Here is a 15,976-nt window from a genome sequence, read left to right as displayed (position 1 = left end):
TAAATGAGAGGCAAATGTTTAAATGTCACGGAGATCTACCGCCGGGACAGGCGCATTCGTGTTCGATAGATGCCTATGCTTATCCGAGCTAAAAATTGGGTCACTCCGCTTCTTCGCTAATAGTTCAAAGACGAAAAGGGTTAGAGAAGTTCCAGATTACTCATTTTGTAGAAAAATCAATTTCCTACAGAATCTGTTAAAAAAAAAATTACATTATGTAGGCAAATTTCCAAGATGGATTAAGATTATTCCAAAAACACTATAAATTATGTTATCTTTTTCGTCGATTTTTAGGGATTAAAACTGAACGGCAAAAGATAAAACAATTTTGAAAAAAGAATATTGAGCATTATTCAGTTTTGTTTGATTTGAGCTATAGCTAAGCAGTTTTAGAGCGGTTTTGAATTTTTTATTCATTTTAAGAAAATTTTTGTCGGTGGAGATCGATATTTAGGGAATTTGAAGAAATGGGGATGTTGCACCCAGTTGTCGACTGTATAACGTCGATTTTCGTATTCAGCATGGTCCATCACATAAGACTGCATTTTCAAACCTTCCTGTGCTTGCTGGTCACCCAAAACCTAAAGCATCAAGATTTTTCCCGTGTGGCTCCCTGACTAATTATTATATTATTGTTGTCATTATGTAAAACTTATAATTATTATAATTACTATAATATTAGTTTAATATAACTAATTTATATATATATATATATATATATATATATATATATATATATATATATATATATATATATATATATATTTATATATATATATATATATATATATATATATATATATATATATATATATATATATATATATATATATATATATATATATATGTGTGTGTAACTAATAAGTTTTATTATTATAAAACTTATAATTATTTTCGTGAATCTGGTTCATCTGGAATTATTATCGTGAATTTTTTTTCTCATCTGGTTAAGTGCGTCAATTGGGAATCGGAGCAATTGCTTCCCCCCAGATTTTATACAAACTTTTTTTTATGCTAAAAATACCTTTTTTGGTATTTTCATTTAAAAAAAAAACAACAAAATTGCTCCTCTCCCTCGATTTTGAAAAATTAATTTTGCCTTTGTGTATTTCTGCAACTTAGTACGAAACCCTAAGTAACGAAAGGGTGTCACAAAAAAGATCCTTTCGGCAAGAAAATTCAGCTTCCACCTCTCACCCAGAATTTACATGTGTCTCCAAGGTAAAAAAGTATCCATTCGGCAAGAAAAATTTACAGTTGTCAATCCTGGACAGGCATAACCCCTCAATTGCATGGTCTGGAATCACTCATTCCAAAATTATTCAGTCGTCAATAGTTCTTCGGGTTTTCTTTGAAATAGAGTTGTTTATATCTTTCTTTTTCTGGGGGGGGGGAGGTGATTTCCGCGATCTGCAGAAGAATACTAAAAGACAAAATATGGCTCATAGCCTAGTTTGTATTAGCCATAAACAAAGCCAAATAGTTTAAATCATATTTAACTGTAAAAAGAATAAAATTGCAAAAAAAAAAAACAAAAAAAAAACAAATTTTTGCATAAAAAATTTGCTGAATAGAAATGGTTTAATTATGGTTTTATGATCAGCAAATCTTCTTTATTAAATTCACATTTGGCACTAAATAAAAAAAATCAAGTTTCTTTTTTACCATTGTTAAAATAAAATGAAAAATCTCTTTTTTATCATTCTTGCACTGAGGACGACTTAGCAGTGGTCTTTGCCGAAATAGAATTGAATTGGCAATTACACCCCCACCCCCATCAGAGTTTTAAGAATATTTTTCCGCTATTTTCTTCAAAAAATACCTTTTTCCTGTTCTCCTTGAACAGATAGAAATAGCAACAGCATTGGCCCCCCCCCCTAGATTTTTAAAAGCATATTTTACCTTAGTACATCTCTGCCACCTAGTACAAAAATCACAGTAAGGAAAACCTATTACGAAATTGCTTACTTACGTACTTTACTTTCGGCGGGAACCAGACGATGAACTGTCCTGCCCGGCACGAAAGCATCTTGGGATGACTTCCGACGACCACTTGGACCTGTCGGCTGCAGCTTCTCCTGCGATCTTCAGCCAGTCTTTGTCCCATCTCCGACCGTGTCTCCTGAATCCTCCCCACGGTTCCATTACGGAATTGTCCTTTTAGTAACAAAATTAAGTTTCTATTTCAAACCAAAATTTGCCATAGCTTATTTAATGATAGTCTAATTATGATTTTAGCATCAGCAAACTGTTTTATCAAATTCATATTTGACCCTAAATTAAAACTTAAGGATTATGTTCACAATGTAATTTTTAGGATATTATTTTTCTGCTTTCCTACGATTTTTGTATATCATAAGAAAAAAGACAATTTTGATATTATTCCATAAATGACATTCAATTTTATCCATCTGCCGAATTATATTTTTGAAATTTGGTGTAGAAGGTTTTTTAGATTAAAAATGCACTGGAAATTGATTAAAAATCGTTGAAAAAAGGGCCGTTTCCCTATTTTTTAAGTAAGTTTAGAATGTTCCCAAAGAAAAACTGTAAGTAATACTATAATTCTGGCTCGGTGAATGGATAGATCTGCAACTAATGAATCCAATGATATAAGCATTTTGTTCTTTTTGTGCAAGTTACAACTGCAAGATCGTCGTAAAACTGCGTTTTTCAGAGTGGACATAAACCTTAAGTTCAAATTTTTGTTTATCATTACCAGAATTAAAATGATTTTTTTTTTATTTATCTTATTTTATTTTTTTATTTACCTTATTTAGTTATTTTATTTATCTATTTTTTTTTTTTTTTTTTTTTTTTTTTTTTTTAAAGTGAAATATTTATTTGTTCATATTATTTTGAAGATGTGGGTGTTGTGGTTTGGTTTTTTCGTGTCGTATGATCATGAAGCTATTATTAAATATAGGCTACGGATTATTTTACGGTTTATTTTATATTTTTTTCTACTTTCTTCCCTGTTTTCCTGGCCATGGAGCCTATTTTTTTTTTGGGGGGGGGGGGGATGTGCGTTTTTGCGATTATTTATTGTTTAATAAAAGAACTTTGAACCTCCTTGCAACCAGGTTCTCCTTGAGCTTTTCGCTCAGAGCATGTGAACATGTTTTCTTCTGACTTCCTCTTATAGTGCGGAAGAAGCGAGGCGGTTGTCAGCGCAAAATATTCTTTTTGTTCGTACAGTATTTTTTGCTGGCCTTAAAAAACACCATTCTTGATCTTCTTTTCTTTAGTTTATTTTTAGACCGATTTTAGTTTGAGTTTGACCGAGCATGACCGAAGACCGATTTTAGTTTGAGTTTGACCGAGCATGCCCGATGACCGATTTTACTTTGACCGAGCATGACCGATGACCGATTTTAGTTTGAGTTTGACCGAGCATGACCGATGACCGATTTTAGTTTGACCGAGCATGACCGATTACCTATTTTAGTTTAAGTTTGACCGAGCATGCCCGATGACCGATTTTACTTTGACCGAGCATGACCGATGACCGATTTTAGTTTGAGTTTGACCGAGCATGACCGATGACCGATTTTAGTTTGACCGAGCATGACCGATTACCTATTTTAGTTTAAGTTTGACCGAGCATGACTGATGACCGATTTTAGTTTGAGTTTGACCGATCATGACCGATGACCGATTTTGGTTTGACCAATGGCTTTCTATTTCAGGATACAGTCAGTGATCTCCTACCCGTTTTCGAAAAATTCCTTGATGAGGCGCCAAAGTCGAGCGAGTTTGATAAAGTTCGCCAATCAGTTGTCATTCTAATGGGTGGCCTGGCTCGCCATTTGGACAAGTCGGATAAGAAAATTAAACCAATCATTGGCAAACTAATATCAGCGCTAAAGACCCCTTCACAACAAGTATGTAGGCCTATCTCGTTCTTTGCTATAACTTTCGGTCAAGGAGGTTATTTAAGTCATTGTAGAGTTGTTGTTTTTTTGACCTGACAAAACTAAAAAATTATAAATTGGTGTAATACTGCACTAGGATGGGGATTACCCTACACACCTCTAGGCATAGAAATAGGGGGGATGGCACTGATTTTACTGCGTCTCTTCCTAATCTAACTTCATGGTGCAGGTGTATATTTTTTCAATTTTTTTCTTTTATTCATTTTATTTTTGTTTTTTTTTTCGTAAATTTATCAAATAAGGTACTTTCAAAACAAAACCAAATGGAACAATGTTATCTTTAAATCCTAGGAATAAAATTTTCGGAAATACTCCCCGATTTTTATGCAAGGTTCAGCTCAGTTCTACTCTTGATTCGAAGTAATGTCGTAATTAGAACCTGACTTTGCCTTTTTTATTTTTGTAGAATTTTTTTTAGTTAGTTCTTCGAAATAGCTTCCAAGTTCAACTGAGAGTGCTGAGTGGTTTCCACGAAAAGCTTTCGGAAACAGCGTATCGGCGTTTGTCGCCTCACCGCGGTTTGATCTGTTCGTTGTATTAATTTCCATTATTTAATGTTTCTGCTGATTAATGTTATTATTTAATGTTATTGTTGATCTTCATTTTTTAATAAAATTTGTTGTTGTTTTTACTCCACTATTTATCTTCTGATATAACTGGATTATAAATAAATATTAATATTATTAAAGCCAGTTTTTTAGCGATGATATTAAGGGTAGACTCTTCTCTCTATTATTTTATTCATATGCTTATTAAGAAAATTATTAAATTACACAAAAGGCTGCGATAATAATGTACCTGGCGTATAATTATTAGAAAATTTTAAAATGTTTTATACTTATATTCCAACAAAAAAATAGAGTTAGCCGTAATAACTTTTTAAATAGTTTTATATTATCATGGTAATAAAAAAAGAATTCGGAAAGTAGATTTGGATTCATGAATTATCTTTTAGAAGTACCGTTTTCATGTTCATAACTGAAGAAAGTTTTTTTGGTAGAAAGTTTTGAAACACCTCTCAACTCTTGCTGAGCTTCCAGTTTCTTTCTTTGTTTTTGTTACGCCACTGAAAAATAACTTTGTTCAGTAGGGCTTTACAATATTGCCATCCAAGGTAAGCCAGTACGGATTTTTTGGGGGGAGGGTCTAATTATGAAAATTAAATTTCTATGTGCTAATCTGAAAGAAGTGCCCAAAAATTTGGAAAAATTTAAGGTTGGGGAGAGGGGTGACGCCCCTCAACTTGTATGTTCCTGATCCTAGTCACAAAATTTTAAATTATTCCAGAATGAGCGCTTATGCAAAGACGGTGAGAGGGACGTCGGAACCGTGTCGGCTCTTCTGCCAAAAATCTTCAGATTTCCCAGTTACTTTTTATATTTTAAATATTGTTTGCCTGTGTTTGGTGTATGTTAGACCTCCCCCCCCCCAAAAAAAAAGTCTTATTTGCCTATTCTATGGTATGGTTTTACTGTGCCCTTATTGTTATTGCTGTGGTGTTATTCCTCAAGATTTCAAGCCAAAATCACTATTGGTAATTAAATTGCGGGTACGTTCCCCCCTCCCCCTCCCTGGTCACCTTGTCCACATACATGCCTAGCTTCTGAATATTTATTATGTTGTTCAAGTTATTATTCACTGTGCTAATAAAAACCATACAAGAAAAAACTGGATGAATACTTTGTTAAGCATTTCTTTAGATTTGCTTTAATTTTACAAATTTTTTTGACCTTAACCTGGTTGCATTGGCGCATGGATATAATTAACAATGTTATAGTTAATCCTTACTTCGGCTAAAAATTTTATCCAAAGATTGTTGGTCCAATGAGCGGAAACCCCACGCTGACCGTAAGATATTGAGTAATTTTGTATCTTTTTTTACGATTTGTTTTACTTTTTTTAAGTCCAAGAAGTAATTACTTATATGTCGTTGTCTTTAATTATGATTAAAGGTAACGACAAACTAGTAATCATTACTTTGTTATTACTGTTTTTTTTTTATCAAGAATTATCTCTAATGATTTTTTGCCTCAGTTTTATGAAGTTACTTTGTAGGATGATTTTGGCCCCTTTTTCTATCCTTTCTTCTTTCCTTTTTTCTAAGGTCCAAGAGGCAGTTGCCAACTGTCTCCCTCCCCTTGTTCCTGCTATCAAAGATTCAGCTGGTTCCATAGTAGATAAGCTTTTAACACAGCTTCTGGAGTCAGATAATTATGGAGACAGGAAAGGGGCCTCCTATGGTCTTGCTGGGGTTGTTAAAGGTCTTGGTATTCTGTCCTTGAAGCAGTTGGAGATTATGAGCAAGCTCACAGAGGCTATTCAGGATAAGAAGAATTTTAAAAGACGAGAAGGTTTAACTATTTAGTCTTATATTTTGTCATTTTATTATTAGTAGGCCTATATTATTATATTATTATTATTTTATTATTAGTAGGCCTATCAGGGGAACGAGCTTCACTTCCAAAAAAGAAAGATTGTTTTTTGATCTTTCTCGCAGAACACCTTTAATTTTATTTTATTTTATTCGGCAAATCTTTTTTGTATATTTATACCAACAAATTATTCTATACTATCGACAATCAAATTCAATCGAAGTTTTTTATTTAAAATATTTAGCATCGGCACTCATCTTCAACAAAATTTATTATATTGTTCTTATTTTTTGTTATATTGTTATTGTTCTTATTGTTCTTATTGTTATATTATATTTACTATATTATATTATATTGTTATTATATTATATATTATATATGTTCCAAGTATTTGTTATGTCATTCATACGACGAAATTTGTGCAAAATTATAGCACTAAACAAATTTTTCCAAAGTCGTGACCTATGTAGATTGTTTTTTTACACAAAAAATATGCCAATTTTCAGTAAAAACTGTAGTACCTCTATAAATAAATAAATATAAATATCTAGCTTATCTTATTCAAAGAGCAATAATTGTATATCACAGATGCCATTCAGGATAAAAAAAAAGTATTTCAAAAGACGAAAGGTTTAACTATATAATCTTATATTTTTGGTTTTATTATTATATGTCTCGATGATATAATCATTTCAATATTTTCAACTTATTTCCCGTTCTGTTCTCTTCCCCTTCCCCCTTCTGGTTCTCTCTCTCTCCCTTCCTCCCCTCTTTTTGCTTTTCTTTTTATTTCTCTCTCTTTGATTCTCTCTCTCTCTCTCTCTCTCTCTCTCTCTCTCTCTCTCTCTCTCTCTCTCTCTCTCTCTCTCTCTCTCTCTCTCTCTCTCTCTCTCTTATCTCTCTTCCCAGCTCTCTTTATCTTTCTCTATTCCTTCTATGCTACGAATGTCAATACTGGATCTGGAAATAATTTGTTGGAAGTTGGAAATAATTTCAGATTTTGGAAAGTAGAAATAGTTTGATGGTTTGGGGTAAAATTGCTAAAAGTTTAATAATAGTAAATTAATAGTAGATGTAATCAGAGTGGACTGGATAGATTACTTGTAAAAAATTTTGCAGATCAGAAAATTTTCAATCCTTCGACTAGTCAGAAATTCCAACTGGGCTATCCAATCAGGTTCTAGGGGGCGGGGCTTGTCAAATCTATTACAATGTTAAATGGTTAGATTATTCTTCCCTTTCTGAAGTTAGTTTTTCAAATTAAATGAATTGTGACAAAAGTGGATCCAATGAATTAAAGAACTCTAATAGAAAACTCATTCCTCTGCTCCTCTGTTATATATACTTAATTTTTAGTATTTTTATTACATTTTTTAATTATTTTTTATTTAGTCGTTGTTTACTTTTTTCTATTTTATTTGTTTATTATCTATTCATTTATTGTATTTTTTACTATATATATTTTGTTATATGATATTTTTTTTATGATTTAAAACATGAAACTTGTGATGTTTCCCTGTGTTTGAACTTAAAGTAATGTGTTGGTTTTGAGTTATTTATTTAAAAAAACAATGAAAACTTAATTAATAAATTAATGCATTAGTTTTCAATTTTTCTTTTTTAATTATGAAAAAAGAAGCGCGTCTATGGCATTTGAACTACTCAGTCTTAGCAAAATAAGTTTATTTATAGTGGTCTAACGACCTCAGGGTGGCTTGGTGCTGAGGTCTAAAGACCTCAAGATAGGTTTGACAATTGGTGCCGAAAAGACTAAGTTGCTTTGGCTAGGAATAAATTTGATTGAAGATTTGATTTTAGGTATCAAGTGGATAGCTTCACTTACCTGAATAATATTATTAATAAGGATGGTTGATGCAGTGACTATGTAGGCTAAAAAGTAGAATAGCCAAGGTACAGGGTGTTTTTTTTCACAGTTGAAAAAGATAGAAAGATTAGAAAAATCAGTCTGTGAACTAAGGTTAGAATATTGGAAGCCACGGTTGCCATTGGAAGCCAAGGTAATGACAGTAGCCAACTATGGTTCTGGAATATAGTTGCGTTGAAAGCCCAAGGAAGATTTGTTAAAAAGTTTTCGAGAAGAATGGTATAACTTACCATTCTGGTTTGATTGCGCTTTCTATGGCTATAATGAAAGAAAGGTTAATATTGGCTTAGCCACGTTTTACAGATAAAGAACGACATATTGCCAAAGGTTGTAATTTTTGGCCTGCGTCTCCATCTCCATCCATCTGGACCCAAACTCGAAAATCAGGCTGTCCCTAAATGGGGTAGATGGAGCGGAGGAGGAGCGTGCGCAGTTGTGTTGGCCTCATATGGCTAGGTGTAACAGTGAGTTTTTAGTAGTAGTAGGTGTATTTCGAATATAAAACATCAAACTTTTAATAGGTTTTGCTGTGTTTAAAACTTGAATGTACGTGTTGATTTTCAATTTATTTTATTCTTCTTTTATCATAGGTGCGTTGATGGCATTTGAACAACTCTGTAACATGCTCGGACGTCTATTTGAACCATATGTTGTCCATGTTCTTCCTCACCTTCTTCTGTGCTTTGGGGATTCCAATCAATATGTCAGAGAAGCCACAGATGAAACAGCGAAAGCTGTTATGAGCCGACTTTCCGCGCATGGTGTCAAACTCGTTCTGCCCTCCCTTTTAGCCGCCCTCGAAGAAGATTCTTGGAGGACTAAAGCTGGTAAAAAATTTGAATTATAACAGAATTTTCTTGAATATTTTTTGGTGAATTTATATCGCCTTTTTATTGAACTTCATTTAATAGTTTCTACTGAATGGTTTTATTTATTATTTGAATTGTTTTTTTTTTTTAATTCATATAGTAATAGGTATTTTTACATCATTTTAGGCCATAATAAAAATTAAAGCTATAGCAGTGGTTTCGTTTATAATTACGTCATAAAATATTGGTTATACCAGTTACGATTTAAAACGGTTTTTATCGGTTATACCGGTTAATAACCATGAACTAACATTTCTCTTTAGCTGCATCTTGGTGATGCCAAGTGCGCTTTGGTGATTCCCACTTTAATGACTCCTGAATCACTGAAGAGGAAAAATAATTATAAAAATCGGAGTCTACTGAGTATTATGGTATTTTTGTATCCTTAGATGTACTAATTTATATTAGACTATAGACGACTGTGGCTATCAAACAGTTCGTAGGAATGAACTTTAAGTAAGGAGTGATATGTGCTAATAGTAACAGAACTCCAATAAAGATATTTTGATAACAATATATGCTTCGAAAGGATTGGTTTTTATGGTGATTCTAAATAGTTAAAATTCATTGTTAATCACTAAATGCTACGAGCCTGAGAAAATCTGAATGATTTTCGAAAAGAGGGCTGAATGATTCTGAATGATTTTCTGAACTGAAAATTTCTGAACTTTCTGAACTGAAAATCTGAATGATTTTTGAAAAGAAAATGATTTTCGACCCATAGAAAAGCGAGTGATATTGATAGAAATTAATCAAATTCAGCATATCAGAGAATTCTGTTAAAGAGGTTCCCAGTTAGCAACTAGCATTCAACCGAGCAAGTTCAAAAATTTAGCTTTGCTGTAGTCCGTGCCAAGTATACTGTGACGCAATATATTGGATATACAAACTAATTATTGCATAAGCTAACTAACCGCTGGCGGACGTGATTTATTGCAAGGCACTTTTGGAAAATACGGGAATTTAATTAACCCCCTTGCCAGTAAGTTTTCGTGTTTTTTTTTTACATAATTTTATGAAGGTGTTGAAGGAAAATATAAAGGATGGATGAATGATAGCCGTCTAGCCCAATAATTTTGAAAGGGGCAATTAAAGATTATTTTATTATTTTGTGCCTATTGAGGACATTATTTACAACATAATCAATAAGTTGCCGAGAGAGATTCGAAGGGAGAAGAATTGGTTAGGCGGCTGAAGGAAAGACAATGGCAAGTAAAGTGTCTGGTTCGGATAAAAGAAAGTTGCAGATTCTAACGGCAGGTGATAATGCTATAGAACGTGTCAGAGCAGTGAAGTTTCATGGAGTGATAGTTGATGAGTGCTTGAGTTTCAAAGACCATATTAATCAAATTGCAGCTAGAGTTGCCCGAAATTTGGGAATTATAAGGAAGCTAAAGCGTACTTTCCCTAGACCGGTTCTCAGAATGCTTTATTTCTCCCTTATTCATCCGTATTTCATTTATTGTATATTGGCTTGGTCTTCAACGTTTGTGGGTCATTTATCGCAGATTAGAATATTACAGAATAAAGCTGTAAGAGTACTTACTGGAGATGATAAGCGTTCCTCGGTTAGAGCAAGGTATGCTGAACTACATATTGTTCTACTGTTTGGATTGATTAAGTTTTATAATGCTCTTTATGTTTAAACATCAGAATAAAATGCTACCAATTTGCTTTCAAGATTTTTTTCTGCCTGTTTCTAGTTTTCATTCTTATAGTTTAAGACTTTGGAATGAATTCAAACTACCTAAGCCTGTGACAACTAGGTCAATGTTTTGTATCCGCCATGTTAGCCCTCGTGCTTGGAATAGTCTGCCAGAAGGGATAAAAAAGGTGACGGATGTTTCTGATGTTTCTGAAATTAAAGTCTTTTAAAAGAACATTGTTATAGGGTATATGGGAGTGAGTGAGTCAGTTCTCCGGTCTCTTTTGCCTTTAGTTTGCTAATGTTTTTGTTTTTGTTTTTTTTTGTGTTTGGTTGATGGATTGAGAAGGACAAGGATTAATATGTTGAATATTGAGCATTGAAGAGTTTTTTTGAGTAGGGGTGGTATAGTCGCTTATTAGTTATTTTTATGTGATAGTTTTTTTTTTCTCATTATTTTTTTTGTTCTTTTTGTTTTTGTTTTTTTATGCTTAGTTGGGGTAGTGATCTCCTTTACAAGCTTAGCTTCTGGATTTTGTTATTTTTGGTTGATGAATAAACCCTTATTTACTTAAAAAAAAAAAAAAAAAAAGATTATTTTATTATTTTGTGCCTATTGAGGACATTATTTACAACATAATCAATAAGTTGCCGAGACAGATTCGAAGGGAGAAGAATTGATTAGGCGGCTGAGGGAAAGACAATGGCAAGTAAAGTGTCTGGTTCAGACAAAAGAAAGTTGCACATTCTAATAGCAGGTGATAGAACAATGCGCTCTGATTCAGGAGTGAAGTTCTAAGGCAACGAAAGTACTGAAGAACAATTAATCATACTGACAAACCAAAAAAACCAATTGAAAGTTAAAATAAAACAGTGGACTGTCAAAATCGAAAAAGACTTGGACTTAAAAATCAGCCAAGAAGTTAACACCGCTGTCATCAAACTGAGTGCTGCAAATCAGAGAACAGAACTGAGTGAGTCTACCATAGAAAACATCAAAACGGAGATTTACAATAGTCTATCGTTCGATCTTGAAAAAATGGTGATAGACAAGTTCTGTGAACTTGACCGGCGTTTAAAATCCCTTGAGAAGTCCGTTTCCGATATCGATCTAGCTACTAATGCTGTGAAAGCGTCAGTCAGTGAAATTAAAGGGTCAATAGACAATCACAATGAGACCCTTGCACAAGCGTCGCTAGGTAACCAACTGATATTTTTTAGCCTCAAAGAAGATGTCACAACGAACACTGTTATCAAGGGGAATGTAGAAAACAAACTTATGGAACTATGTGCGCAGAAATTTCCGGGCATTCTTTTAGATGCCTCTGATATTGTGTTTGCCCGAATAATTGGACGCAAAGTTTAAAGTCGCCAACGCCCTACTTTTTTTAAAATTTAAACCATATTTTTGGATTTTATTTCTTTAAAAATTTGGACCCGACTCAAGGGGTCTAGAATGTATGTCACTGAAGGCCTAAGAAAAACTAAACTTGAGTTATTCTCATACGCAAAAACTGAATTTGGACTGTAAAATGTCTGGACCACTGACGGAAATTTTATGGTTAAAACCATAATGGAAATGTTATGGTTAAAACCGGACTCATAAGTGCCCGTAAAGTGTCAAATAAGGATGAGATTATCATTTTGAAAAGATATCTTGATAATTCGATCGGGGGCATTTTAAACAAAGAAAGTGTATTGATAATAATATTCATAGATGTAATTAATTTGTAACATTGTTGCTTTTCTACCTTAGTGTTATCATTTCTTTTTCTCTTTCTACCTCTTATCCTGCTTATGTTTTTCCTGCTCTATGTCCTGCTTATGCCTCTCTTCTTGTTGTGATAGACGGTCGGATTTCTCAGACTCAAAAAAAAAAAAGGGGGGTGGAGAGAAGGAACAGAGATTTTTTCACGTGAGGGTTGCCTGTTTTTGGCCAAGTCATCATCAGCACACATCACGAAATACTACAAACACCGGAACACTCCTGTTATTACTATTTTCCTCCACTATCATTATTTAGTCTAATTGATGAAAATAAAAAACATCATTGATCATGATGAATGATTTTTCATTCTTAACTGAACAGTCCCTGCTAAAAACCACATTTCTCAATCTGCCAGGATGCGATGACGAGTCAGCTACTGATCCCGTGAGAGACAGGGTGAATGCCTTGTCCTGCTCATATGCAACACCCCAAGAATATCTTAATGAAATACTTCCTGCCATGGGTGTAGGGAGGGGGGGGGGCAGCTGCCCCCCTCTACACCTTCAAATTTACATTAGATATGGCTGAAAAAGCAGATGGTTTGGGAAAGGCAGTTGATAAAACTCCATCACACTATTGACTGCCCCCCCCTAGACAATATGCTGCCTACGCCCATGCTTCCTGCAATTTCTACTAATGATAAATTTAATCTTTTCTGCCATAATTTTCAAGGAATTAAACACAAATGGGATGATATTTTTACATTCACTGCTGAAAAGAAAAATCCTTTTAGTTTAATTGGTTTAACTGAAACTTGGCTGAAGATGACATGTTGCCACACTGTTTGCCCAGTTTTGAAGCCATACATCTTCCATGGCATGTAACAAAGTGCTCCGGTGGCATTACATTATTTGTAAATGATTCTATCTCTTACAAGCGCTACGATGACTTGGAATCAATTTTTAATGGTGTGGTCGAACGTTGTCAATCTGTCTACTCAATAGTCATTGAAATTCTTGGAAAGTCATCTCCAGTAGATTTCTTGTGCCTTTTTTTATAAGCCACCGCCATTTCCAAGTGACATTTTCTGTTCGCAAGTTGAGCAGCTTATGTCGGAGATTAATGAATGTGATCGAGGTAAAAATACATGTCTTATGGGTGACTTTAACATCAACTTGGTGACGATTGACGGTGACGCCAACTCGCGTTCGTTCCTTGATACAACTGTATCATCTGGTCTTCCCCCCACTGTATTCTTTACCACACGGTTTTGTTCAGCTAGAAATACTGCAACACTGATTGACAATATATTCCTTTCCTTTAACCCTCACACATCTTTTACCTTGCATATTATAACATCTGATATTTCCAATCACTACCCTGTCATCACAATGGTCCCAACAAGGGCAGGCCGGTCCATTAAGCCAGCGTCTAATCGTGTTTTCACGTATTGAGGTTCTTCCCAAAAAAACATTGATTACTTCACTGAAACCCTGAAATGAAATGATTGGTCTGCTGTAACTCATGCATCTTCGACAGATATGGCAGCAAATGCACTGACAAGCCGGCTTAAACAGTTGACAGAACGGTGTTTTCCTCTACGAACAAGTCGGATCAACAGTGTTCCCAAAACTCCTTGGATGACGAAAAGTCTCGTTCAGTCTACCGAACACAGAAATAAGACTGTACCTGAAAGCTTGTAAATCTAACTCCTGAAGCGAGAGAGACATACAAAAAGTACCGAAATGCATTAAACGGATTAGTACGTAATGCAAAAAGGCGGTATTATGCGGAGAGAATAAATGAATGTAAGAGTAACTTGAGAAAAGTATGGGAGGTTGTTAATGAAATAATTTTTCAAAAAAGGAAGAAGGTGGCTATACCTAAAGAAATAATAAATATGCGTGGTGAGACAGTAGCAAGCGAATCTCGTGCTGATGTTTTTAATCAATTTTTCTTTAATCGGACATCTCTACATGCTTCTGGTCCATCTCCTGAACAAACCCACAGTAGAACAATATCAGGCCTTTTTCTAGCACCATGCACGAAAGAGGAATTACTAATGATTATCAGTAAGCTGCCTAATAGCAAAACCAGAGACACCTTTGGGCTGTGCAACTACATCTTTAAGAAGGCTCTCTAGCTTATCCTAATGTGTTCAAAACTGCCCAAGTTCTTCCCCTCTTCAAAAAAGGAGACAAGAGTCTTATCTCTAAGTATCGACCCATATCAATTCTACTGGTTATATAAAAAGTCATCGCGCGAGTGGTTTATAACAGAGTATATAGATTCCTCGATGTCAAGCAGCTACTCTCTCCCCGTCAATACGGGTTTTGGCGTTATCATTCAACTTTGCATGCCTTAGTTGATTCAGTTGAATATTAAATAGCCAGGATGCTGGAGAAAAGGTACTAGTGATTTTTCTGGATTTCACTAAATCCTTCGACACGGCATACCATTCAGTCCTCCTCACAAAATTACATTCATTTGGAATATATGGTGTGCCTCACGAGTAGTTTTCATCGTACCTGACTGATCGTAAGCAGTGTGTAAGTGTGGAGGGTAGTGTGTCGCCAGAATTACCGGTAAAATCTGGGGGGTAAAATCTCAGGGGTGGGTACTTGGACCGCTCTTTTTTATTTTGCGTATGAATGACTTGACAACAAGTCTTACTACAGATGCACACCCAATACTATTCGCTGATTACTCAAATTTCTTCATTGCTGCTGAATCACCCGAGTCTGCTGCAAAAAAGGCCCAGAAAACACTTGACAAAGTATCTGACTGATGTTTTCGTAACAAAATGCAGGTAAATGCTACAAAAAGCTGCATCATAGTCTTCACTTCTGCTCCTTCAAACTCCTCATTGTCTCGCACTGTTGGAATGTCAATCAATGGAAATCCCATCCCTCAGACCACAGTCACAAAGTTCCTCGGCGTATTTGTAGATTCCTCTCTTTTGTTCAAACATCATGTATCCCAGCTGTCTTCAACAGTCTCACGGCAAACATCAATGTTACATAGAGCTAGCCATGATGAAATCTCATCTAAAATCATTAAAGAGATCACAAAACCGTGGTGTTAAGGCCACATATTGCCTCCCCAGGCTATACCCCTCAACAGACCTATACAGAGACACTGGAACAATAGATATAACAGAGATAATCAACGTTAGTAATCTGCGTTTAGCACACTCGGCAATATCGACTAGAATTCCTCAAGGTCTTTCCAGGTACTTCGAACTTTGTAGAACAATTCATTGAGGAAGAGGTCTCCGCTGCAACAAGTACAATTTTATGCTACCGAGAAGGTGGCTTACAAGGTCTCAACACTCTCCAGTTTAAAGAAGTATTTCTGTATGGAACTCAATTAATGAATCTATTAAATCCATAAAATCATATGGCACACTCCAAAAACGATACCTCTCTTACACAGTATTGGATACTGCATGAGTTAACGTCTCAATTTTTCGTTTGTATCTTATCCTCTCACTCTCCTTCTTTGACTCCCCCTCGTCTCAAGTCTTTCCTTTCTAATTCTTTATCCCTCTCATATATTATCA

The 15,976-nt window shown here is 34.7% G+C and overlaps 1 protein-coding gene across 1 annotated transcript in view; it reads left to right on the top strand.

Annotated features, from left to right (window-relative positions):
• The window catches only part of l(3)80Fj (lethal (3) 80Fj), a 252,563-nt gene that overhangs the window by 125,025 nt on the left and 111,562 nt on the right, over nucleotides 1–15,976 (top strand). Inside the window, exons 19-21 of the mRNA XM_089103680.1 lie at nucleotides 3,690–3,884; nucleotides 6,040–6,286; nucleotides 8,783–9,019. Of these exons, the coding sequence (XP_088959806.1) occupies nucleotides 3,690–3,884; nucleotides 6,040–6,286; nucleotides 8,783–9,019 (679 nt within the window). The remainder of the gene's footprint in view (nucleotides 1–3,689; nucleotides 3,885–6,039; nucleotides 6,287–8,782; nucleotides 9,020–15,976) is intronic.

The sequence above is a fragment of the Artemia sp. Qi Xiang Cuo genome, chromosome 17 (assembly GCF_049724085.1).
Source record: "Artemia sp. Qi Xiang Cuo chromosome 17, ASM4972408v1, whole genome shotgun sequence".
NCBI lineage: Eukaryota > Metazoa > Arthropoda > Branchiopoda > Anostraca > Artemiidae > Artemia > Artemia sp. Qi Xiang Cuo.
The sequence above is the reverse complement of the archived record's forward strand: the minus strand, read 5'-3'. Positions and strand labels throughout refer to the sequence as shown.